Below are 27,012 nucleotides of genomic sequence, written 5' to 3'. Positions count from 1 at the left end.
AAAAAAAAAAAAAAAAAAAAAATTAGGGTGAGGTGTGATTACTGACAACTTACCTTGAAATTCTAAATTTACTTTTCCAGAATCAAGTATTGTAGATAACACTTTTAGAATATTTCAGAATATCAAAGGTTAAATAGTATTGAGATGATTTCTCATTTATACCTGAATATAAATTGAATTTAGGTGGAAATAGCAAGGCCATGAATATTTAGTTGTTTTTAATTTTTGAAGTGTGTATGTGAGACAGTATAGTCAGCGTTCCAACAGTGTCCTAAGAGGGAATTAATAAAAGAAGCACTAATGGGAAAACCTTTAAAATGTTTTTAATGACTTTGCCAAAAATTTATAAGTTCAGCTCAAAATATTGTCCTTGATGTACTCCGCCTTGCCATTGTCAATCCCTCAGTAGTAACTACATTTCCTTGTATTGCTTCTAAACCAATACAGTAAGGAAACAAAAGCATTGTATCTCCCTGCACGCAGTATTGTTTTCCATAGCAGTTTCTCTTGAGACAAAATCATAATGGAAGAGAGAGGCAGAATATATTAAATTTACCAGAGTATATTAAATTTCTTTTAGGTGTATTGCCTTAATTTCCTTTATGTCCTCTACACATAATTTCTTCTAGGTGTAAGCACATGAACACTATCTTCAAAGACGACCTAGATAATATTTGTTATTTTGTTTTATTGTACTAAGTTATCTTATGAATTTGAGGTAACTAATGTGATAGAAAACCTTTAGGCTTTCCTTTGAGGACTGTCTGTAAGGAAATTCTCTTTGTGCATCGTCTTTTGAGCCAGGCAAGTTTAGCCTAAGTGGGGAGTTTTCCTTTATAGGGTTCACAAAATGTTAAAGTAACAAATGAATGAAAAAATGAATAGGCTGTGCTCCTTATTCAAAACTTCTCGATCGTGCGTAATCCACACAAGATCATTTTATTATTTACAAACTTAGGGCACATAGATTTGTGGACAGAATTTCTGAAGTTGGCAGAGATTTGGATCTGTGGTTAGGACCGGTTTGAAAGCTGGATCTACTCTAGTGTGGCTTTGCCAGGACAGCCAGCCTCTCCATGTCTGTGCGTGGATAGCTCTGTGCTCGGACGTTCCCCTGGCTTTTCCTCCTGATGCAGTTGACAGCTGTTCCTGTGTGACATGCGGACTAAAGCAGTGTCACTTGTCCTTGGGCCTGAAGTGAGCTTCACAGTGAGGACACGCTGGGAAAGACAGTGGTTGGAAGAATTAGAAAATAGTAAAGAATCTCTGAAATTAAAACAGCTCCCTAGATAGCTTAGAATAACTAGACACAAACCTGGCAATATCTCCAATAGAAAGTTCTGTGGTGATATTAACACAATTGAAAGCATTTTTTTTTGCTATATTATTTACCTGAATTAATGTTTCCATTTGCCAATCAAGCCTTGATTACCTTCTATTCATTAGCCTTTGATTTAATTAATAAAACTTGTTAAAGAGAAATCTTCAGTGTTTTCCTGTAAACAGCTCTAACTTATTGATTCAATTTGAATTTTGTAATTATTCTAAAGAACTTCAATGTTTGAAGTATGTGTTTTGAATACTTAATAAAATAGTTTAAACCATACAAGGTAATTATTAGATACCATGTTTATTTTGTTTTTCATAGAATAATAGGTATCTTCTTTTGATATCTCTAAAACAATGACATTTTGTTAGAGTTCATCACTTAGAATTTCAAGTGTTTCAGTCGGTACTAAAGTTAAAAAAATATGCCCCAAAGGTAGAATATTAGAAAATGTGTAATGTTATTTTTTCAAAAGGTACCTTTTCCAAAAGTGGAACCAGTGACTTATGTTTTTTCTAGACTTTAGAACTGAGGGATTCAGTGGTTGGTGAGTGTCTAGACATGTAGAGAAAAACTAATTAAGAAAAGAGAGAGTCACAATGACTCTTAGGTTAGAGGCTATTTGATAATCAATATGGTTCTTAATGGGAAACCAATGAAGCGGTTGGAGAAGAGGGAAATACTGGTTACTAGTCTGGGCTCAGATTATTACAGATAGTGAGGGTTCTGAAACATGTCTGTTGGGTGAAAAAGGTTAATTAACAAAGCATTCTATAAATTCTAAAACCTTAAGGAAATGAAAACTTTCTATATCTTCATGCATCATCAAAAACAAAGAGACTGAACCTTTAATTTGAAAAAAGAAAACAAATAAACATGAAAGAAGGTATTGAAATCTTTTTATATATTTTTGAAATTATTGAAAATAATTTTATACTGAATTCTTGAGATATTTATAGGTATGAGGAAAGAAATATCAGTATATTAACATTATTAATATTCAGTCAATAAAGTATTTTGAGGGCTTCCCTGGTGGCGCAGTGGTTGAGAGTCCGCTTGCCGATGCAGGGGACACGGGTTCGTGCCCTGGTCCGGGAAGATCCCACATACCACGGAGCGGCTAGGCCCGTGAGCCATGGCCACTGAGCCTGTGCGTCCGGAGCCTGTGCTCCGCAACAGTAGAGGCCACAACAGTGAGAGGCCTGCGTACCGCAAAAAAAAAAAAAAAAAAAAAAAAAAGATTTTTAAAAAAAAAAAAAAAAAAAAAAAAAAGTATTTTGAGAGTCTACTCTGTGCCAGACAGTTTTAGGCACTGGGCATGTAACAGTTAACAAAACAGAAGAAGAGTTCCTTTTCTGTATTCTCCTGGAGCTAATAATCTAGTATAAATTTTAAGGAATTTTTTAGTTTCATATGATATAATACATAAAATCTAAATGTCTTTAACTGCTGTGATTATCGTAACTATAAGAAATTGATAGTTGGAGGTTTTAACTCATGGAGAGTTGTGCTTCAGAATCAGGATCCCATTAACTTGGATCTTATTCTTTTATGCAGTTTATCATAGTAAATATGTTCAAAATTTTTTTCGCCACAAAAATAATGCACACTAGCCTGTGAGATTGCTTAAAGGTGTTCCTTCTCTAGTTGCATTTAAAGCATGAGTGCTGGTTCAATTAAAGGCTCTTCTTTCAGTGTATTACAGGAGACTCATAGCTTCATGGTCTCAGAGTGTGTTTTAAGCAGATAGCCTTCCAAAATCACAAATTCCCTGTATTCTAGAATTCAGTTCACGGTATATGCAAGCCAGCGATCTCAAGGGAAAGGGAAAAGCTTTGTGGGAAGAAGTTTGTATGTGTTTTTTATGGGTGAGGGGAGAATATCGATAAATGAAGGCAAAATTCCAAGCAGTTCCTGGAATCAGTTCCTGCCTCCTCAGGGAGCCAGTGACAAGCTCAGCTGGGCTGAGAAAATCTGTGCAGATGTGAGTACTGACTGCATCCCAGCCCCAAGCCCTGCCAGAGGCCTCCTTTAGTCATAAAGGGCAAAATGGCCAGCACAAGTCACACAAACCAGTTGAACCCCATGTGAATATTAATTTTTTGCTTGCACCTGGGTACCTAGAGCATAATCAGGATTAGAAGAAAATCAAGGTGATGTACTTAGGAGAGGAGAGTTGCAGAGCAGAAAAGCGGCAGGCCTGTCCTCCCAGCTGAGAGACACAAGGGAAAATAAACATGACTCCTAGCCTTGAGGAGACAGCACATTGTGGAGCGTTATAACTGGATGTCCTTTGACTACTGTAACCAATAATGTATTTCAACAATCAGTTTGATGAGGGATGCCAGTAGGATGGTTGGGCTGTGATGATTCCCTTGACCTTTGTGCCTGTGGCAGTTGTTTGTTTGTTTGTTTTTTTCGAAAACAGACCAATTGGTTGCAGTTCTTTACAAAGAGACATTCAAATTCTTTATTTCAGACTCAGGCACTGGATTCTCTGGGCCACACGAGCTCTCCTTTGCTGATTCCATAGCCTCTAAAGATTTTTGGTTGCAATTTAAATTGCAGTAAGAAACCATTTTTCACCTATCAGATTGGCAAAATCAATGGTTGATAACATAGTATATACTGGTAAAGGGGAAACAGGAGCTTCTATTTTCTATAGGTTGTATAAATTGGTACAACCTATACGTAGGATAATTTCTCAGTGTCATCAGAGTTAGAATTTAGAAATTACTCTCTCACTTCGTCCCAGCTTACCCTTCCCCCTCCTCATGTCCTCAAGTCCATTCTCTAGTAGGTCTGCTTCTTATTCCTGTCCTGCCCCTAGGTTCTTCGTGACCTTTTTGTTTGTTTGTTTTTAGATTCCATATATATGTGTTAGCATACGATATTTGTTTTTCTCTTTCTGACTTACTTCACTCTGTATGACAGACTCTAGGTCCATCCACATTTTACTTTTAGGAATTTGTCTTACAGATGTATTTTTACATGGATGAAATTATGTCCAAGAATATTTATTATATCATTGTTTTATGGCCAAAAATTGGGAACCTGCTAAATGCCTATCAGTAGAGGACTGGCGTTAAATTAAGCATACTACACTCATACAAAGGAACACCCTGTGGTCTTTCAAAAGCAAGAGACAATTTTCTATGAATTTATGAGGAAGTCACCAAAGTATATCGAGTGATAAAAATAATATACACTCTACCCTGTATGCCATATTACCATTTGTGTGTGTGTGTGTGTTAAGTATATATGTTAAGCTAAGTTACCTCTCTCAGGTAAGTGGTGACCTCAGAGGGTGGGAACTGGGTGTGGTGGGGAGATTTACTTTTCATTAAATGCTTTGTGTTTCTTTTACTTATTTTAATTAAGGAAGTATGTTGGTAAGCCTAGTCAAGGTAGAAAGTAGAGCAGTCAACTAGAAGACCAACATAGATAATCATGTCTTTATTTTATTAACAGAATAGATTGGATAAAAAGTTATCTGCCTAGCGTAATCTTACTTTTAATTAGAGCTGAGCTGATACACATTTGGAATGTGTCTAGAAGAAACATCTGCTTTGGATAGGTCTTGTGTAATTTTGTAATAGTAAAATATTCTTAACTTTTATTTTGATGATATACTGCATTATAAAACACAATCAGACTAATGTAATTTTAGGAGGCTCTAGTAAAAAAAAAATAGTGAAAAAGGGAGGAATGGGTGATGTTGAGAGAGAGACAGAGACAGACAGAGAAAGAAGAGGGAAGAGAGAAGGAAGAAGACTGAGTGTCAGGTTTCCGTCCTTGGGGATTGAATGACTTCAACTTAAGACTGAAGATAAAGACATTTCAGCAAAAGAAACAGAGGCGCTATTGGAGAAACAAAGGGAGAGTGTTATTTTGATGACTTGAGTTTTAATTAATCTGTGAATAATTGATCGAACATGGTGTTTTTGTTAAGCACTAGTTTCATTTTGGAAAGAACATAGAGTGAATCACAGAAAACTTCAGTTAAATCTTGGACTATGCAAGTGCGAATATTTAAAATGTGAATATTTAAAGTGTGAATATTTATGATGATGATACAGGATTCCCAGCCTTACTGAAATTAATCTTGTTGTGGTGGCATAATTGAGTTCTGACATTTTCAGTGCAAAAATGCATAAAATATAAATTGTAAGGAAGACAATTAGAACCATAACGGGAACATATTTTCACGGATTTGCTTCTCGTCTTTTGTTTTGTTTCTCCAGGGTAAATGGGAAGTTGGTAGCCCTGAAGGTGATCAGGCTGCAAGAAGAAGAAGGTACACCTTTCACAGCTATCAGGGAAGGTAGGCATTTTCTCTTGTTATCTTTGCTTTTGTGTTTGCATGATGCTCATAGCTGTTTAACTATTATGCACCTCTGAATATGCTGCGTTTCTAAATTACATAGTTATATTTCTAATTGGAATGTGTAAACTGAAATTTAAAAATCAGTACCTCTTACGATCATAGCAATTCATGTTAAATAAAATAAAACTATCCTGCTATATACTCGTGTGGAGAAAAAAACTGCTGTGCATTGATGGTGAGACTGTCACTAACTGAGGAATCTTACATGTCTGATTTTGTTTGCAGAGCTCCACGCACATATTAATCTAGAGTTACTCTATATTTATGACTTTTAAGGAAAGTTCTTAAAAATGAGGGGATTATGCTACCTTATTAGTCTTTTGTATTTCTTCTTTCTTGATTTTTGTTCCTGTTCTTTAATATATTTTCTATTGGTTTTTCTTACTGATTTATAGATGCTCTTTATATATCAGCATCATGTATGTTGTAATATTTTCTTCCATTCTGTCATTTTTCTAAAAAGTCTTTTTAACAGTTATTTGATACATATAAATTTAAAATTTTTATGAGATGAAATTGCTCTATCTTTTGCTTTATTACTTCCTGCATAGTTTCTCTACTTCAAGAGAATGAAATACCTTCTTTTATTAGTGGGATCTTTTCAGTTCACTTTCAGAAATTTTAGTATTAATAGCTTCACCTCTACTACATTTTTAAAAGTACAAATCTTGAAATAAGACTTCAGTTTATTTTTGCATTGAAGGAACCACAGTTACTTTTCTGCTGATCCACAGCAAGATAAATAACAGAGATTTACTTCAATAGTATTGTTAAGATATTGATGAACTAAATGTAGTCTGTCACTGGTCTGATTTGTTTCCCTGACCAGGGATTGAATCTGGACCACAGCAGTGAAAGCCTGGTATTCTAACCACTAGGCCACCAGGGAACTCCCAAGAAGTCTACTTTCTGTTTCACTTTCTCACCTTTCATTCTCCTTTTCTTTTTTTTCTTTCCTTCAGTAGGAGTTCTGTAGGAGTTGTTCCACGTGTGGATGTATTTCTGGTGTATCCGTGGGGAGGAAGGCGATCTCCGCGTCTTACTCTTCCGCCATCTTCAAGGTCCCCCCCATTCTCCTTTTCATACCACTTCAGTTTAGTTTCTATCATTCCTGTTTAGCTAACACCAGATTTTCCAAGTGGGTAGCTTTTCTCTCTCTCTTGTGTTGTCTCGTTCTCTAAATATTATGGAGTTTTAGGACAGGGAAGGGGCCTTTTTTTCTCTAATCAGCACTCTTCCCCATGTGATTTTATTCATGAATTAAATAGCAGCTATAACATGATGACCTACACATGCCTCTCTTTAGCTAAGACCCTGTCTTTGTTTCCATTCTCACACATCCTTCTGCCTACCTGGCATTTCCTCTTGAATCCAGTAATATATAAAAATGATAATATATCACTCTCAAGTGAGGTTTATTCCAGGAATAAAATATTTGTATTTGGTCTGATGGGATTGGAAACCACTGGCTGAGATGGAGCAATGGGTTCCCATTGAGCTGTGAATTTGATTATGGTAGGCCCTCAATGTTAAAGAGTAGGAGGGGGCAAAGAGTTTCTGGGCCAAGAGAGAAGCAGAAGGAAAATGATACTGGGCAGCAGGCATGCTCCTTAGCATGTGGGGTGTGCACTAGAATTAACCAGCCTAACCTTGTTAATGGTACCTTCCCAGATTCAAGGTTAAGAGGAAGTTCCTAACGATATTAGAGGATCCAGCTTTGACAGTTGGGTCCATCAGTGGGAAGCTCAAGGGAAGAAGCAAGTAGGGTTATATTAAAGTTTTTGATGATCTGTCTGTTCATACTGGCTGGGTATGAGGCAAGGCCCTTGGGCACATGGTAAACCTTGAGATAAGCTTAGGAGCTGGCCCCAGGCTGCAGTCGTGTCATAGAATGCAGGGCTCTGTAGGTGGGACCTGGTTCTGTGGGTTAGAGAGCCTCTGAAGACTTTTGAGCTGAGTGTATTAGGAGGATAAATCTGATATTACGATGTGATATAGATTAGATAAGGAGGAAGCCAGAAGCTGATAAATCAGTCATTTAGAGCAGTGCAGATTTGAAATCATGAGGATTTGTTAGAAAGCAGTGACAAAAAATGATTTTGCTGAGAAAGAAATGCCAGACCTAGGTGAATTATTAGTTATAGGCAATTTGAGAGGGAAATACCAATGGTTTTGAGTTTGAATGAGTAAAGACAATGGTGCCAGAGAGAGAAATAGTTTTTGACTGCATGGAGAATTGCTTTTAATACTTTGCAGTTTGAAAGGGCTATTATCCAATTTAACCTTCACATTAGCCTTTTGAAGGTTCTTTTTTGGGGGTGTAGAATTTATATTGTTTGTGAATTCGTATTACTAATATGGAATTGAGGCTCAGAGAGGTTAGATGACTTGTCCAAGGACTTGAATCTTGGACCTAGACTTTCTTAGATTATAAAACAGTGTCCATACTAACTTTGTGGAGTAGTTGATTGGGGTTTTACACATTGGGGCTTGAGTTCATGAGACATCTATACAAAAATGTCCTTTTGTGATGTGGAAGTGTAGCTCACAAGAGGGCAGCATAAACAGTATATATTAACATGGTCTTTAACAAGTTGAACAAGTGGTAAGATTTTTATGGGAGAGAACTTTGAGTGAAAATAGAGAGCTAAATTGCAAGACAGTGTAGTGAGTTAGAAAGCCTCATATTAGAGTCTGGAAAGCTGGGTTTTGATCCTGACTGTTTTTCATCACCTTGCTAGTTTGCTAGGGCTGCCATAACACAGTACCACAGACTGAGTGGCTCAAACAGCATCTCATGGTTCCGGAGGCTAGAAGTCCGAGGTCAAGGTGTCAGGGCCCACCTTCTGATGGCCATGAAGGAAGGATTTGTTTCAAGCCTTTCTTGGTGAATAGATGGCTGTCTTTTCCCTGTGTCTTCACATCATCTCTTTGTGCCTTTGTCCAAATTTCCTTTTCTTATAAGGACACCAGTCATATTGGATTAGGGTCCAATGACCTCACTTAATTACCTCTGAAAAAAATTCGATTTCAAATACCATCATATCCTGAGGTGGTGGAGTTAGGACTTCAACATATGCATTTTGGGAGACACAATTCAATCTGTAACATCACCTAATGGTGTTGGGCCTCAGTAACCCTACTTGCAGAACACAGGAGTTGGTTTGTGCCATCAGGAACCATCTACCTCTGCATTATGGTTTTGGTTTCCCAAGGAGTCTTTAAACTCAGAGTTCTGAATTCTCTGGAGATGAATGGTACAAGAATTGTTGAGGCCTGAAGGAACTGATCACAATAAGACATTGTATTTTCCTTTGAATAAAATATTTTACATTTTTCCTAATAAAATCTGACTTCCGAGTGATTTTTAATGGAGATAAATGACCATATAGTAAGAAGAAGAAACTCTGGGCAGTTTTGGTTATTTGTTGCTCTTTTGCCTTTCATAAGTCTTATTTTTCTGCTATTTATGTGTGGAAGCAAAAGCTAGCACCGTTGCTCACTCTCTTGCTATTATTAATACTAGAAATCCATGCACAATAACTCCTCTGTGTACCTAGTGGTAGAACTTGAAATATTTAGGATGAGGGTGGTAGATGCTTGGGATATATTCATTTTTACATTTTTTACATTGATGAGGGGGTGGCATGGCTTGTTCAATTGAGAGGAAGCACTTTAATTTGAGTTTGCCTTTTTTCTGCTGCTTGGTCAATTTCCTCATTCACAAAACGTCAATAGAAGGAAGATTTCAAAGTAGGAAAGCACTGTGCATAGTAAAGTAGCTTTCAAGTGGCTGCTTGCCACTTCTAACCTTTCCTGGGAATTCAGATGTTAACACATAATTTCCACCTAAAGTGGAAACACTTGTAAGCAACCCTAATCTTACCAGCTTTATGTCCTAAGATGGACTTTGAATTTTATCTTACAGAGCTAGAGTGCTTAATGGCTTAATTCAGGTTCAAGTGCTTTGAAACTCGTTCTGTCTTTGATGGGAGCTTAGAGAAATTAAGTAGCCATGCTGAGGCCAGCTTTTCTATTTTAACTTAAAATCTTTATATGATATCATCATGGTTTTTGATGGTACTGATAAAGAGTCAGGAGATACAAGAAAGGTTTGAAAGGAAGTAGATGAAATGTCTTAGGATACAAGAAAGGTAGCAGTTACAGGAAGGGAAAGATAGTAAGTTCAATATCAACATGTTAAGTTTGAGGTTGGACGTTGATGTGGCAGTTGTTCATATGGTGTGCAATACAGATAATAGGCCAGTTGTACGTAAATTGGGGACCTTACCTCAACATTGTGAGAAAGGTTGATGTTACTATCTTCATGTTAATAATTATGAAGCTGGGATCTAAAGAAATTGTTGTCCAAAGTCACACAAATAATTATGTGGTAGGTATGGAGTTCAGCTTGCATCTTCTACCTAGTACGCTGACACATGCTAGCCAGTCAGTATGTGTTGAATGAATAAGTGAATGAATGAGTGAATAAATTCCAAATCCTTACTTTTTATTCTACTATACTGCATTACTGTTGACACAGAAACCTGTACGATCAAAATTGTATATAGAGACTTTCCGGCTGTTAAGAAGCAGACAGGTGAAGTTGGGAAAGCACCATACAGCAAAATTCTGAGTCTTGATGAAGACTGTGCAACTAGCTATGTGATGGTGAGCAAGTCACTTAACATATTTTGTCTTTAGTTTCTTTCTCTTGGAAATGGAGGGGTTGGACTGTATGATCTTATATCTTCATGATTAAAATAATAGTACCAGCGTGGATCTTTTCCTGGATAAAGGATCTATAATTGTATCATCAGTATTCCTCATCCACACCTGCTGTAGTGTGATACACATTACTGTGCTTAGAATATTTCTTTTAAACTTTCTAATAATAACCCTTTATGTCTGTCACTGAAAAAATTAACATGAATTGCTTCAGAGCATTTAACAACTGACAAAAATTTTTTAAGTGGAAGATAAAAATCTATGAGTCTAGACTTTGATTGTAAGTAAGCTTATGTAAATTGCCAAAATTGTTATTCTTTGTAAGTCTGAGTAATTTGATGGGTGTCTGCCAATTGATATCAACAAAAAATTTCCAAGCTCTCAGATCATGTGACTTTAAAAACTATAAAAATCATGTATTTTCTTTTTCATGTTTTTAATTTTAAAGGATAAAGTTTTTTTAATGAAATAACTTATTTCTTGTCTGCTTTAAATTTGTAAAAAATTTTATGTCTTATTTTATTTGGAAATACAGTTTCCAACTTGTATTTGAAAACATAAGTATTTTATTGGAAATATAAATTAAGCTCTGATACATTTATATTTAAAACACATTTAGAAGAACTATGTAACTAGTTCTAATTTGAAGGCATTTATAACTGGCAAAAAATCTTTATAGACTTTTTTGGTACCTGTCATGCTAATAACATTTTAAAGATGCTACCTCATTTAATTCCCACAATAATCCTGTGTTAAATATAGATATTAGTATCTCCGTATTACCGATGAGATAATTGAAGCCTAGAGATAAGTAAATTATCCTGTGTTACACAGTTTACTAGGAAACAGCTAAGTTAGGGTTTTAACTGGGGTCTTTTAAGTGAAGAGTTTGTTTCAAAGGTGATACCTTCCTCCCGTCAAAATTTCTTGGCTAATTTTTAAAAAGTGATGGGAATCCATAATCTGCATATCAGCTGCTTGTCATGATAGTAATTATCATAGCTACTATCCGTTGCTTTATAAAAATACAATCCATTGGTATACCTTTGTTACTTCTCAGTATTTGAGAAACTGTTATACTGTTTTGCTGCTTAAGCTATGTTCTGTCTAGTGACTTAGAAATAGTCAAAAGATGGCAAACTTTAAACAGTAATTAATTCATGACCACTGTCATGACCACTGACAGGATTTAGTATTATTTACCTGTGAGCTGTAATTTAAGATAAATTTCCTGAATGTTGAAGGAACTTTAAAAGGATGACAGAAAACAAGGAGACTTTTTAAAAAAAATTTATTTATCTATTATTTTTAAATTTTATTTTTGGCTGCATCGAGTTTTCGTTGCTGCACGTGGGCTTTCTCTAGTTGCGACGAGCAGGGGCTACTCTTCCTGTGGTGTGTGGGCTTCTCATTACAGCGGCTTCTCTTGTTGCAGAGTGTGGGCTCTAGGTACGCGGGCTTCAGTAGTTGTGGCTCACGGGCTCTAGAGCGCAGGCTCAGTAGCTGTGGCACACGGGTTTAGTTGCTCCGCGGCATGTGGGATCTTCCCGGACCAGGACTCGAACCCGTGTCCCCTGCATTGGCAGGCAGATTCTCAACCACTGCGCCACCAGGGAAGCCCAAGGAGACTTTTTAATATTCATTAAAAAAATTGATAGGTCATGTATATTAGAAAGGAATTTGACAGTACCAGAAAGAGAGGATAGAGAAAGGAGCAAAAACATATTTGAAGAAATAATTGCCCAAAGTTACTAAAGTTATTGAAAAATATGATTAATCTGTTATCCAAGAAGATAAATGAACCAAAATTAGGAGAAACATAAAGAGACCCATACCTAGACCCATCATTGTCCAACTGTTGGAAGACAAAGACAAAAAGAAAATCTTGAAAGCAACAGGAGTAAAGCAACTCATTACGTGCAGGAGAAAAAAATACGTTTAAGATCTAATCTCCCATCCAGACCAGTGGAGGCAAGAAAGCAATGTAATGACATATTTAAAATGTTCAAAGACAAGACAAAAAGCCTGTCAACCAAAAATTCTGTATCCAGCAAAACTGTCCTTCAAAAATGAAGGCTAAAGACATTTTCAGATCAGCCACAAATTGGGAGAAAATATTTCCAAATAATATATCTGATAAAAGATTTATCTCCAAAATATATAAAATATATAAAGAGGTCCAAAACTCAATAATTAGAAAACTCCCCCAAATTTTTTAAATGGATGATTTGAATAGATATTTCACCAAAGAAGATATACCAGTGGCTGATTAGCCCATGAAATAAAGCTCAAAGTTGTTAGTCATAAACAAAATGAAAATTAAAACCACAGTGTGAGGTGACTGTACACCTAATCCAATGGCTATAATAGAAAAGACAGATAATACCAAATATTGCAAAAATGTGGAGTAACTGGAACCCTCATACATTGCTAGTGGGAATATCAAGTGGTATACTCACTTTGGAAAACATGTTGACAGCTTTTTATTTTTTAAATAAGTTTATTTTATTTTTGGCTGCGTTGGGTCTTCATTGCTGCGAGTGGGCTTTCTCTAGTTGCGGCAAGCAGGCTTCTCATTGTGGTGGCTTCTCTTGTTGCAGAGCACCGGCTCTAGGCGTGCGGGCTTCAGTAGTTGTGGCTCGCAGGCTCTGGAGTGCAGGCCCAGTAGTTGTGGCTCACGGGCTTAGTTGCTTCACAGCATGTGGGATCTTCCTGGGCCAGGGCTCGAACCCGTGTCCCCTGCATTGGCAGGCGGATTCTTAACCACTGTGCCACCAGGGAAGCCCTTGACAGCTTTTTTAAAAGTGGATTATTAAATTATCATATGACCCAGCATTTTCACTCCCGGAAATCTATCCAGGAGAAAGGAAAACACTTCCACACAAAGACACGTACACATGAATGTTTCTAATGTTATTATGCAGAATAGGCAAAATCAAGAAACAACCTAAATGTCCATCAACTGTTGAATTGATACACAAAATGTCAAACATTCATATAGCAATAAAAAGGAGCTATCTACTGATAATATGCTTCAACATGTTTGAACCTTGAGGGACTTCCCTGGTGGTCCAGTGGTTAAAACTTCGCCTTCCAATGCAGGGGACACAGGTTCCATCCCTGGTCAGGAAACTAAGATCCCACATACTGCGAGGCAACTAAGTCTGTGCACCGCAACTACTGAGCCTGCATACTCTGGAGCCCACGCCACGACTAGAGAGAAGCCCGCGCACCGCAACGAAGAGCCTGCATGCCGAAACTAAGACCCGATGCAGCCAAAAATAAAAATAAATAAATATTTTTAAAAAACCAAACAAACACGTTTGAACCTTGAAAACATTTATGCTCAGTTATATAAGCCTGGTTGTATATACATAAAATTCCCAGAAAAGGGAAATCTATAAAGACAGCAGATCAGTGGTTGCCTGGGGCTGGGTTTGGAAGAGGGGACTGACTGCAAACTGTCACCACTGTCTTCTGGTGAGACAAAATTGTTCCAGGACTGGATTTTGATTATGGCTGGACAAATCTGAGATATGGTAATGGCTGCAGAGCCCTACAGATTTACTAAAAGTCATTTTATTTTATATTTACAGTGGGTATCTTTTATGGTTTATATTATACCTCAAATAAATGTTTTCCTAATTCTATTGAAATGTATATTTATACACTTAGCTAAAAAATAGAAGAAAATTAATATAACACTAGTGATGATTAAATCTTTAATTATTAATTAATAATAAGTTAATCATTAAATTGTTAAATCTAGAAGATCTTTATTCCTCTTTATCCCAACTTCTCTAAACAGTTATTTTTACTATCAGAAATAAAACTTATTTTGTTGAATATAAAAACTGACACCTCCTATTCTCAAAGATCTTAAAATTGATTAGTGGAGAAAGATAAACACGTTATCAGTTGAATTATAGGATCTAATTATGAATGTCTATAGAGGGGAAAGAGTGAGAGGGAAACTGTTGATAAGTCAAAGAGCCTTTAAATTAGTGATGGAAGAGGTGGTGCCTGAGTGATGTTGTTCAGACAGTCACAAGGAAGATTTTGAGGGTCTCCTGTTGGTGTTACCCAGCCTGTCCTGTCATTACCAGAAACATGGGCCACTTCTATGTCAGAACTTAAAAAAAAATTACTCCTACTCACGTGCCAGAAATTGTCTTCTAGTTAACAGTGTTGACATCAGTGAGGTTGGATGTTTCATTATTCCAGGAAGGCAGAGGGTGAAGGATAGGAGCTGTCTCTGTGTGCTGAACTGAGCTGCCCTAAGCACATGGAAGAAGGAAAGAGACAGCCTATAGAGCTGTGCTAAAGAACCTTTGAAGCCACATGTCATTGCTGTCAGTTTTTGACAAATAGCTTTTATCACAACACACTATTTGTTCAGTGAGATAAAAATAACCCAACAGAAGCAAAAAATCGTTGTATAATTTATGCAGCCAAGAAGCTGATTGTAAATGGCGATCGACAGGTTGAACTTTTATGACTCCATAGTGGAGAAGCAGCCAGAGCAGCTATATATTGGAGGAAGGAACGTCCTTTACCCTTTTCAAGCCTGCATCCTCCCGATCCCTCCCCAACTCTGCTCTGACCATCTTTTAAGACCTTTGTTTTTTTTTGTTGTTGTTTTTTTTTTTGCGGTACGCGGGCCTCTCACTGTTGTGACCCCTCTCACTGTTGTGACCTCTCCCGTTGCGGAGCACAGGCTCCAGACGCGCAGGCTCAGCGGCCATGGCTCATGGGCCCAGCCGCTCCGCGGCATGTGGGATCTTCCCGGACCGGGGCACAAACCCGTGTCCCCCACATCGGCAGGCGGACTCTCAACCACTGTGCCACCAGGGAAACCCTAAGACTTTATTTAAGTCCTATCTTTTCTCTGAAACTTTTTTGGTTTTCACAGAAATAATCTTTTTCCTTTTCTGCTCTTTTTGCTTGCTCTGCTTTTGTTGTTGTTGTTTTCTCCTTTATAAACTTATCTCTTAGCACTTTCTGCATTATACTTTATGATGTGCTCAGTTGTGTTCAGTTGTAAACTATTGATAACCTCTGGGGCCTTTGTATTCTGAGGGTTGTGGTATGAAGCCAGCATTGACTAGTCATGTCCCAGCTCTTTCTCTGTTGCCACCAAAATGGAACTAACCAAGAGTCCAGTTAGTGTTTGAATGGAATTTAAACAGTAATGAAAAGGACCATAGTGGTTTCTGGATTAAAAAGAAAGAGAGCTCTGGTGTGGACATGGAAGAGATTTGGGCTGAGCTTAAATTATAGTGTCTTAGTTGGTTTGGGCCTCTATAACAAAATACAGAGACTGCATAGCTCATAAACAGCAGAAATTTATTGCTTACATTTCTGGAGGCTGGAAGTCCCAGATCAGGGTGGCAGGATGGTTGGGTGAAGGCCCTCTTCCAGGTCGAGACTTTGCACTGTATCCGCATGTGGTGGAATTGGCTAGAGAGCTCTGTGGAAGCTCTTTTTAAAGAACATTAATCCCAATTCCCTGGCAGTCTGGTGGTTAGGATTCTGGGCTTCCACTGCAGGGGGCATGGGTTTGATCTTTGGTGAACTAAGATTCTGCATGCTGTGTGGCACAGCCAAAAAATAAAAACAAAAATTAAAAAAAAAAAAGAACATTAATCCCATTCATGAGGGCAACAACACCCTCATGACCTAACCACCTCCCAAAGGCCTCACCTACTAGTACTATCGGCTTTGGGGATTAGGACTACAAAATATGAATTTGTTAGGGGTGGAGGAGGTACAAACATTTAGACCATAGCAGATAGGTAGGATTCATGTAAGGAGAAATGAACAGAGAAAGGCATGCCCGCTAGTGTAGCTGACTAAGGTAAATATTACTTCTTCCCCTCCACCTCAATCCCATCACCAGTTTGACAGCCATTGAGGAAGTAAATCTCTTGACAGTGGGGTGTGTGGGTTGTTCCTAAATGTTTTCTTATGAAAAGTCTAGCTGTTCCTGTTTTCTTTGATAGTCTACTAAAAAGATAATTTGGGTATTGTTCTGGAAACTTTTGGGTTTTTTTTTTCTTAACTTTTTGTTGTTGTTACTCTGATATTTGTTACTATGTGTTTCATTGTTGACCCTGAATCATTAATGTGGCCGGGGCATCTGGGATAATTGGTGAGGAAAAAACCAAGAGACCCAGGGATCTGCAAGAGAATGCCATGAAGCCTGAGAAAGGGGAGCTAGAACAAGACACTGAAAAGGAAGAATGTGTCCAGTTGAGGGGGATTAATAAGGAGCTAAGAACAATTTGAGTGTCTTAGAGTGAGTTTGAGGTTGACAGAACCATTTATAGAAACAGGAAGCCAGAGGTGGCAGCAGTTTTATGGCCAGAGGGGTTGAATAGATGTTACATATGCTGAACTTGAGGTGATAGCCATTTATACCAGTTAGAAATCACCAAACCATAGGATTTTAGAGCTGAGAAGAATTTTAGTGACCATGTCATCTGGTTCCTTCATTTTACAAAAGAACAAACTGAGTCCTAGAGAGTTCAGTAGGTAGTTTGAACTACCAGGATCAGGAGAGCTAGGCCTGGAGTGAAAGTCATGTTGAATCATCATTGTAGAGAAGATGGTCAGAGATCTGGCGGTGAATCACATCTTGAAAATGCAGCCCTCACCACAGATTATAACTGATCTCAGTGGGAAGTGCCAAAAAGATACATCATTTCGGTTTTTCTCTATTTCTCATTTTCTTCTGACATTTTGGAATGTGGTAGAACTCTTCAGAAGACCCATCAAATAATTCCTATTTTAATTTTTTAAAAAGCAGATTAATACCATATGTGGAGAAAATGTACCGTACAGTTTATTGTGGGAAAAGTTTAGAAGTAGAAAGTTAAAGGAAATTTTAGTGTAGGACATTTGTATTTTTGGATACATGCCATCTCAGTCAAGTCCCTGAGTATACTCACAAGAATTGAATTGATAATAGCACTTTTTAAAAGTGGTAACAATTTGAACAGGGCCCAAGAAAAAGAATTAAAGGAAATAATAAGCAAGAAATTGGCAGTGGTTCTGTTGTTTGTGAGCTGATACTTCTTCCTTCTGTCCTGAAGTTTAGGGCTAGTATGGGCAGGAACCAGCAGCAGGGGTCAGTTTTAATGATGACAGCTTGGTTTCACAGAAGTACTTACGATTATAAAATTTTCTTGTTGAAGGCCAGGATTAACTTTTCTGGAGGGGCGTTTTTTTTTTTCCTGGAGATTTGAGGCAGTTTCCATGATGAGCAGCAGATAGTTGGGTTTGTTTATTTAAGATGACCTGGGTAGTATTTTAAAAATTCTAAATGCATAATAGGCATTTAATAAACAGTTGTCTATTACATGACTTTCTAAGTGCCTTTAAACTTTTTTTTTTTAAAAAATTATTTATTTTTTGTTGTTGCGTTGGGTCTTCGTTGCTGTGCACTGGCTTTCTCTAGTTGTGACACGCGGGGGCCACTCTTCATTGCGGTGCGCGGGCCTCTCACTGTGGTGGCTTCTCTTGTTGTGGACCACGGGCTCCAGGCGCACGGGCTCAGTAGTTGTGGCACACAGGCTTAGTTGCTCCGCGGCATGTGGGATCTTCCCAGACCAGGGCTCGAACCCATGTCCCCTGCATTGGCAGGTGGATTCTTAAGCACTGCGCCACCAGGGAAACCCCTCCAAGTGCCTTTAAATGTATCAAAATAGTTGTAAGCCTGTGGGAAACAGTTAAACATTTCTACTTTCCCTGGGACTTCCAGGGTTGATGTGCATCTGGAGTAGTTCTTTCCCTCTGCCCCTGTTACATTAATACATTTGGAATATTACAGATGGTTGATGGTGTTATAGGGAACCAGTAACTTCCACCACCGACCCATTCTAACCAGCAGATTGTAAACCCACAGAGTTGATAACCAAATGGATTCGAATGCATGTGCATCTGACCCTACAGCACAGCTCTTAACACGAGGATGTACCACTTCCTAGAGGCAGGATCGGAGAGATTAAGACTTAACCCTTAAGTGATTTGTACTTGACTAGCCCAGAGTCATAGATCAGTACCCAATTCATGCTCCAAACTTCCTTTCTTAGCCTAACACATGCAGCCATCTCTAGCAGAATCATGAATGTGTTAGAAAACAATCGAAATTTGCCTGGCAGGATTCACCCATAACCTATTAACTGTTGGAACATAGATTAACCAAATACTAGACATCCTGCTAATTTTAAGTTGATTAATATTGCAGAACTTATTGATACTGCTCATCGTGGAATAATTAGTGCAAAAGAAAATATTTTTAAAATGTTGCTCTATCAGGGGAGCTAAATCAAACTGAAAATAGAAAAACATGAAAACACAGCTGCTTATGATACAATTTTGTTTTCACATGCAGGCTTGAAAGTTTTCAGAATTAGAGAGCGCTGGTAGCTTAACTACAGCTTGAAAAACTATACTTTCAGATACTTCTTATGTTTCCAGAAGATTTTTACCTCAGTAGTAGATTATTGAAAATACTTGGCTGACAAGTTCCTGCCTTTTTAAAGTAAAACCTTCTTCAATCTGTAATGTTCTGAGTAAAGAAAAATCTTAAAACCCACAAAGAACAAATGGACAATTTTTTGTGTGTGTGTATAGACGTATAATTTGTTACCCAACTTCTTTATTTGTTGTTGTGTTATTATACATATTGCTGTACTTGGAGCAAAAATATGACCAGAGAAATATATGGGTATTTTATTATGGGTATGGGTATATTATTTCATGGGCATATTATTTCAATGATTTGATAAACCTGTGTATTGCTTTTGGGCTTCATAAAGCATCTAGGCAAATCCTTAAGTATGGTGATATATTGCCTTGGTCTCTGCATGGAGTTGTTAGTGGAAGCTTTATGCGTCATTGGAGGGCAGTACACGGCCTTTTGTATTTCAGAGATGGACTATAGTGCAAAAGCAAATTTGAGATGACAGTCAAGAGCTAAGGTTTTCAAACCTATAGACTTTTCTTATGAAGAATGTTTATTTTTCTTTGCTTGCAAGTAAGTAACTGAAATGATTTGTTATGCATATGTGGCCCATAGGATATCTAGGAAGCTTTCTTCAATGCTAATATTTCCAGACTACAACCCTTTCTGTATACGTGCACATGAAAATACACATCGAAACATCCCTCCGAATTAAAGCTTATTTTAGGTAACTCGTGTTGTTTAATAAGTGCAATTCATGTTTTTCATTTCCCTGGTGAGTGTGATTTTTTAAAAAAAGACATAGACATAAACATGTAGGGAACTGTCTTCCTTTTAATTGCTGTGGGTCCCCTGAGTTCATGGAATCACTCGAAGCAACTTGTAGTCTTTAGAGAAGAGAGAGAATACATTTTTTAAAGGTTTTAAATGGTCATTTAAAATGCATATATTAATGTAGAAAACCAGCCTTTTGAGAGCTGCCAGATTTTTGAGGAATGTTAACCTTCTCTCAGTTGGAAGAGGAGGATTTCTAATGCTGAACATTTGTCCTTTCTCTTGAGGAGCAGTGAAATTCCCCCCTTGGAAGCAATTTTGGTAAAAGAATAATTTAACCAGAAATCAAAATGCTAAGAAAGCGCACACGGTTGTTCAAACACAGGAATCAAATCTTTTATAGGATTTTTCAAATAAAAACTAGAATGTTTTCCCTTAAAGGTTACGAGTGAACTCCACTTAGCAAAAACTCATGACCTTTTCAAATTCTTGGTCATCTTTAACACTATTTTGTTATTTGACACTGTTTGCTGCTATCACTGAAGAATGTATGTCCCTTGCAGCATTTCACTGGGCATTCTGTTGTATTTTTATCTGCTAAATCTGGCATCTTGAAGACCCCTTTCTTCTCTGCAGAGGCCTTATCTTTGTGCTTCCTGAGGGCATCCTGAAATCCATGGTTTTGACTCTCCTCACTTCCTCACGAGAGTTCACGACCCTTATGGTACCAGCTGTCACTTCTCTGCCGATTTCCCAAACCACATCTCTAGCCTTGACTATTCATACCCCCAAATTCAGGCAACCTAGTATAACTCATTGAATGTGCTGCTACTCTCTCCAACTCAACCCAACTCAACCCAAGTGTTTTGGATGCCCCAGGACCAATTATCTCATTGTGTTCAGGCATAACATTATTTTCACTGACTGAGAGAAACTCGTTTATCTGTGCTGGGGTCATGTTACGTTAGACTCCTCTCTCTCCATATATGTAATCGGTCTCCATGTTTGCAGAGTTTCATCAAAATGACTTCCACTTTCATCCTCTACTTTTCCATCTTCCTTACTGTTTTCCTATCCAGATATAAAGTAGTGAAGGTCATGAAATAACTTTCATTCTGGGCTCCTCTGATTCATGGGTCCAGCCTTTCAGTTTCTTCTACATTCTTCTGTTGGATTCATCCTCTTTAAGCATAGTCTTAGGTCAGGTTCCCTGGAAACAGGCTCAGTGGCAGGGCTGCATGCAGGTTAATGGGAAGTGCAGATACTTTCACCTGCAAGGAAGTAAGGAAGGCAGGTTGAACAGGGAGAAGTTCACTTGCAGTGAATGTGTAACTGATCCTATAGAGTGCTTCAGACCTGGGATGGGTCTTCAGAGCTCTCACAAATGGAGGCAAAGGACCAGACCCTTCAACACCCTCAGCTCTACCAAGAGGCGCCTGATGTGACTCATTTCACAGTCTCTGATTTCCTCTCCTGTATGGCTCTCCTTTTCCCTGTAACCATGTGTTATTCTCTCCCTTTCTGCCTCCCCAAGTGCCTGGTTCTGAGCAAGTCACCCCCTGAGAGGAGGCATGAACTGGGGGAGGCTGTTCCTGCAGCCAAGGGCTCTTCCCACTAAAGTACACAGCGGTGGAGCAGTAGCTGAGAGATGGGTGTGTTGGCAGTGAGGAGGACTGTGAGCTGAGCCCTACGGGGTTCACTCCAACCACATTCAACATTGCCCTTCCCTGTGTAGGAACCTGAAGTGCTTCCCTCCGGTCTGCTTCATCAGGGTCAATGTCTCTGCCTGACTATGAAGGGCCGTCCATTATCTGGCCCTACCATACCTATTGCTGAACTCGGTTTCTCACCATCCCCTGCCTGCCCTCCAGTGCAGTAAGGATTATCTTCGGTATAGAGTCTGCTCCGTAGCCTCCTTGAGATCCCTGCCCACAACCTCCACTGCCCACTGTCACCCTCAGGCCTTCAGTCCTTGGCTTCTGTTGTCCCCCCACCTGCAATGTCCCTTCCTCCAAGTCTTCTGTTCTTTCATACCCAATCTGTTAGTCCTGCTTATAGTTAGTACTGTACAATTCTGTACTTCATTGTATATTTTATCACATTTCTTCAGCAGCTTTGTGTGAGCTGTTCTTGTCTTCAGTGCTATATTATTTTGGAAGGTGGCACGTAGTATTTCATTTCTTCAGTATTCTTGGCAGAATCCAGCAGAATGCTAGCCTCGTAGTAGAGGATCAGAGAGTGGCTCTTTTATTCCTTGATTATTTTTGTAGGTGGCACAGCCAAAAAAATTAATGCTGAGAGTGATGAGATGGAAGAAGTTTCCTAGAAAGATTGTATTTGAGCTCAAGGGATGAAATTTTCTGAAAGAAAGTTTCAGAGTTTCAGAGTCACAGAGTTTGTGTGGCTCCTTAGTGGATGAGCTTTAGTACAATATGAATTAATAGCAGTTTCCTTATCCTCTTCTCCCAGTTCAGTCTCTCTCACTGTACTGGGGCCAGCGCAGCCTGGAGTTCCTTCCCTGTGATTCTCTTCCCCTTTTAGGAATTCTGCACGGACTCTGAGCTGGGCACTTGACTACCTACTTTATATGTTATCGAATCCACACAACTACCCTGTGAGGTATAGCTGCTGCCATAGCCTCCATTTTATAGGTGAAAAAAACAAAGCTTCAGGAAAAGGGATGCAGCTTGCCCAGAGCCACACAGTTAGTGAGGGAGTGGGACAGGTGTCCAAAACCCTTGTAGCTGTCTGCATCATCCTAAGAGTGAACACGTATTTGTAGAGGATAGAACCACAATTGTTTTGGAAACAACTGCTCTGAGGGAAGCTACCTTCTCCATAATTCTACCTCTGCTCTTTTAAATCCCAGTGGAACAGTAGCTAATAAAAGGTAGCATGGTTTCGTGGAAAGGATGTGGGTGTGGAGTGAGAAGAACTGGTGTCAAGCCCTTGCCACTGGTTAGCTTTTCAGTAGTCCTGGACAAGTTACTCAGCAAAGCAGGGCATCAATTTCTTTAAAGTATCTTTAAAAAGGGTTAAGAAATATTGTACTTTTCCGTTTTGCCCTATGGGACTACTGTAACCTTCTCCTGGGTTTATGAATTGTCAAGTGCTACAAAAGAAGTTATGTTTGTAACAGTGTAAAGAAATACACATGGTGGTGATAATAATAATATGGTGATGATGATATAATACCAATAATAATAATAATAATTTAAAATAGTAATAAAAATAGACAGTAATAGCTTTGCATCAAATGGCCACAAGGATTGAACTGCCCTTTGCTGGCAATATGTCAGATATTTGCTGATTAAGTTGTTTTGATGGATTTGCAGTTTATGCCCTTCTTGGCTCAAACAAGCAATTATATTCTCCTCAGGAAATCATGAAAGGTTACCTTTGGTTGTATAGCCTATGCTGTTGAAATTTTGGCTTCAGTTCACAATTCATGGCCAAATTAATATCTGAATCACTTAAGGTCTATTCATAAAGAATAGGATTATGTACACAACTAAAGTTTATGTACTTAGCTGTTAAGTGTGAGTTTCACAGTGTAGCCAGGAGGTAGAGACGACTTCTGTACTTTGTACAAGTCACAGGCTGAAATGTAGCCATCTATGAGTCTGCAGTTGTGTTTATATGTAAGTGAGCATCTGATCTGGGCCGGAGCTTGCTAATTTAGTGGAGGATGCCTCCAATTTAGCAATTGAGAGTTGTAATGGGTCCCTAGGGCCCTCCAGGAAAATTTTTGTATAAATGAGAGATAATGGTAACATTTTAGTCATTTGAAAATCATCTCTTTTAAGTAAAATGCCTTATGAAAACCACTAAAACCATATAATTATTTCTAAAAATTAAATTCAAGTACTCTTAGAGGGAATTTTTCAGAGCTAGAAAACATTTCATACTTACTGTTTTGGTTGCCCTGCCCTTGCCTGTATAAAGCTGATAACTTAGAAGTGATTATTTTTAGATCAAAATTTTTGGGATGACTTTTTTAAAAAAAAGATAGCTTGATACGCAAAGTATAGCAAATATAGTTCTTACTAACAGAACTTTTCACATAGGATGAACTTTAATATTAGGGACTTGGGAAATAAGTGTGAATTATTTTTAATGGATTTTTTTGCTAATAGGACTACTTCTGTTTGACTAAGTTTCTATATCATAAATTTATTTATCATTGTTTAAAACTTTTATTAATTCTGTTTTGGAAAGGACCCCTTAAGGGTAAATTAACATCAGAATGATCAAACAGAGTGTGGTAGTTATGTTTCTGTTAGTCAAAACTCTTAGAAGTTTTATTTTTTAAATTAAAGACCTGATTAGTCATCTGGATAGAAATTTCAAGAAACTGCTTTTGCAATTATAGCTATCTTAGGAGAATTCCTTTCAGAGAAATTGAGCAAGGATGCCAATTAATTCCAGCTGTTGGAGTGAACTGTATGTGAATGTCTGAGTTCAAGTTCTAGGAACTTAGGGGGAAGCTCTTAAATGCTATAATTTAGCAACCAACAAGCCTTGTATGCCATTGTCCACTTATTTGATTAAATTCTTAAATGAAACACTGATTTCTTCATTTCTTTTTTTATGAGCTCAGTATCCCTGGCACTGCTGGCCATATCTGTGGAGAAGTTTGAAGGCAAAATTGGGGAAGGTCAAAGAAAGGAAGAAAGAAGGAAGGGAGGGAGGAAGGAAGGAAGGAAGGGGTGAGAGAGAGAGAGAGAGAGAGGGAGGGAGGGAGGGAGGGAGAGAGAGAAGAAAGGAAGAAGAAAGAAAAAGAAAGAAAAAGAGAAAAAGAAAGGCTTAATTTTAAAATTTTTTATTGTTTTAAAATTTTCTTTTTCTCTAAACTTGAATACTCAGTTACTTACGCATGTGTTTTTTCTTTTTTTGCGTGTGTTTTTAAAATTAATATACTTTGCTTTTTTAGAATAGTTTTAAGCCTACAGAAAAAATTGAGCATAAAATACAGAGAGTTCCCATACACCCTTCTCCCGTGGCACAAAATTTGTTAAATTGATAAATGAACATTATTAACTAAAGTCCATAGCTTACATTAGACTTTACTTTGTGTTGTACAGGTTTATGGGTTTTGACAAATGCATAATAACATGTATCCACGATTACAGTCTTCTACGGAATGGTTTCACTGCCTTGAAAATCCCCTGTGCTCTGTTAATCACCTCACTACCTTCACTCCCATCCAACCCTTGGCGGTAACTGATCTTTCACCGTCCCTATAGTTTTGCCTTTTCCAGAATGTCCTATAGTTGGAACCATAGTGTATGTAGCCTTTTCAGATTGGCTTCCTTCATTTACTAATATGCATTTAAATTTCCTCTATGCCTTTTCAGGACTTGATTGCTCATTTCTTTTTAGCACTAAATAATATTCCATTGTATGGATATAACATATAGTTAACCATTCACCTACTGAAGGACATCTTAGTTGCTTCCAACTTTTGGCAACTATGAATAAAGTTGCTGTAGGCATTCTTGTGCAGGATTTTGTGCAGACATAGGTTTTCAACTCCTTTGGGTACTTCAGTTCTTTTTACCTAGAGAACAAGTAGACACTGAGTATATAGATGAAAGTCAAGATAAACACACCATTCTTATGCGAGTGGGAGGCTGGGAGTGGGGAAGATTGTATACTTTAAAGTATGAGTCCAGCAAAGTTTGCAAACTCCAGCCTTTCTCCTGCCAGTGGGTAAGCGGACTTCGGGGAGAAGCTGGAAGGATGTTTTCCTGCTTGGTTACCATTCGAAACAATCGAGAGGAGTACTAATAAACAGCCTTAATCAGTCCCAATTACAGACCTAATTAATTAAATTCCCATAAACACTTTTAAATTGCATGTATAAATTTAATGTATTTTGTTCTTTTTAAGCATTCGAGTGCCTTGATCTAATAACCAGAACTTCTCGAAGTACCTAAACTATTCTCATAAACCCCATAATACAAAATTTATAAAGTTCATCTTAAGAATTCCAATACTAAGGAGAACCTAGGAAAATTCTCTTACACCTTTCAGTTGAAAATCACAAATTTAAAATAAATTAATTTGAAATTACGAGTATAGTCTGTTAATATATCAAACTGTCTTAAACATAATAAACATTTTATCAAGTAAATATTGAACTTTGTCCAGATGCTTACACAACGATTCCTAAACTTAACGTTAGAGATTTTAATACTACGGGTTCGATTTGATCATTGTGTCTCTATTTATTTATTTTTTTAATTAATTAATTAATTATTTTTTGGCTGCATTGGGTCTTCCTTGCTGCGTGAGGGCTTTCTCTAGTTGTGGCGAGCGGGGGCTACTCTTCACTGCAGTGTGCAGGCTTCTCACTGCAGTGGCTTCTCTTGTTGCGGAGCACGGGCTCTAGGAGCGTGGGTTTCAGTAGTTGTGGCTCGTGGCTCCAGAGTGCAGGCTCAGTAGTTGTGGCGCACAGGCTTAGTTGCTCCACGGCATGTGGGATCTTCCTGGACCAGGGTCGAACCCGTGTCCCCTGCATTGGCAGGCGGATTCTTAACCACTGCGCCACCAGGGAAGTCCTGTGTCTCTATTTAAAACTAAACATTCCTGGAGTTCTTCCCACCCAGAGTGATTTAGAGTTGTCATCCCAGGAAGAGCAGGTTCATTATATAAAGCGACTTAAGTAATTTACCAGCCAGAGGTCTGAGACCTGGTGGAGGGCATGGATGTCACGGGTATTCTTCCCTAGCCACTGGAGGACATGCTACACAATTTTGTATACTCAGTATCACACCTGGAGGATTCCAGGTCTCTATTCTTAATTCTTTTACCTCATTTGAATCTGCAGTGCTACAAATCAGAGGCACTTAACTTCTTTCAGCTAATCTCTTCTACTTCTTGTGGAATTTTATATTCTTTTCATACTTTTCTTGTCTGGTTAGGTCAGAACTCTTAAAGCTGTTTTGATCTACTACTACTGAATTCTCTGTATCTCTCATACCTGTCTGTCTCAAGCCGCAACACTAGAATCTGGCTCATGACAGCTATGCTGAGTTTCGAGCTATGTCTGACTGAGATACTTATCTGCTTATTGAATGACTCACTGACTAAACAGTGACCGTGAATCATGGTAAGGAAAGGTAAAGTAGTATCCTTTTAGAGTTCAGATATTTGAGGTCTTGTGTGACATTTATATTATATGTAAATGTATTGTTCTAAAAGTGGCAGGGGGCTTCCCTGGTGGCACAGTGGTTAAGCAACCACCTGCCAATGCAGGGGACACGGGTTCAAGCCCTGGTCAGGGAAGATCCCACATGCCGCGGAGCAACTAAGCCCGTGTGGTTA

The 27,012-nt window shown here is 38.2% G+C and overlaps 1 protein-coding gene across 1 annotated transcript in view; it reads left to right on the top strand.

The window, feature by feature from the left end:
• Nucleotides 1–27,012, top strand: part of CDK14 (cyclin dependent kinase 14) — a 568,043-nt gene that overhangs the window by 187,258 nt on the left and 353,773 nt on the right. Inside the window, exon 5 of the mRNA XM_024765183.1 lies at nucleotides 5,572–5,651. Coding sequence (XP_024620951.1) covers nucleotides 5,572–5,651 — 80 coding nt within the window. The remainder of the gene's footprint in view (nucleotides 1–5,571; nucleotides 5,652–27,012) is intronic.

The sequence above is a fragment of the Neophocaena asiaeorientalis genome, unplaced genomic scaffold, assembly GCF_003031525.2.
Source record: "Neophocaena asiaeorientalis asiaeorientalis breed wild unplaced genomic scaffold, Neophocaena_asiaeorientalis_V1.1 scaffold63, whole genome shotgun sequence".
Taxonomy (NCBI): Eukaryota; Metazoa; Chordata; class Mammalia; order Artiodactyla; family Phocoenidae; genus Neophocaena; species Neophocaena asiaeorientalis.
Note: the sequence above shows the minus strand (reverse complement) of the source record. Positions and strands in the feature narration are given on the sequence as shown.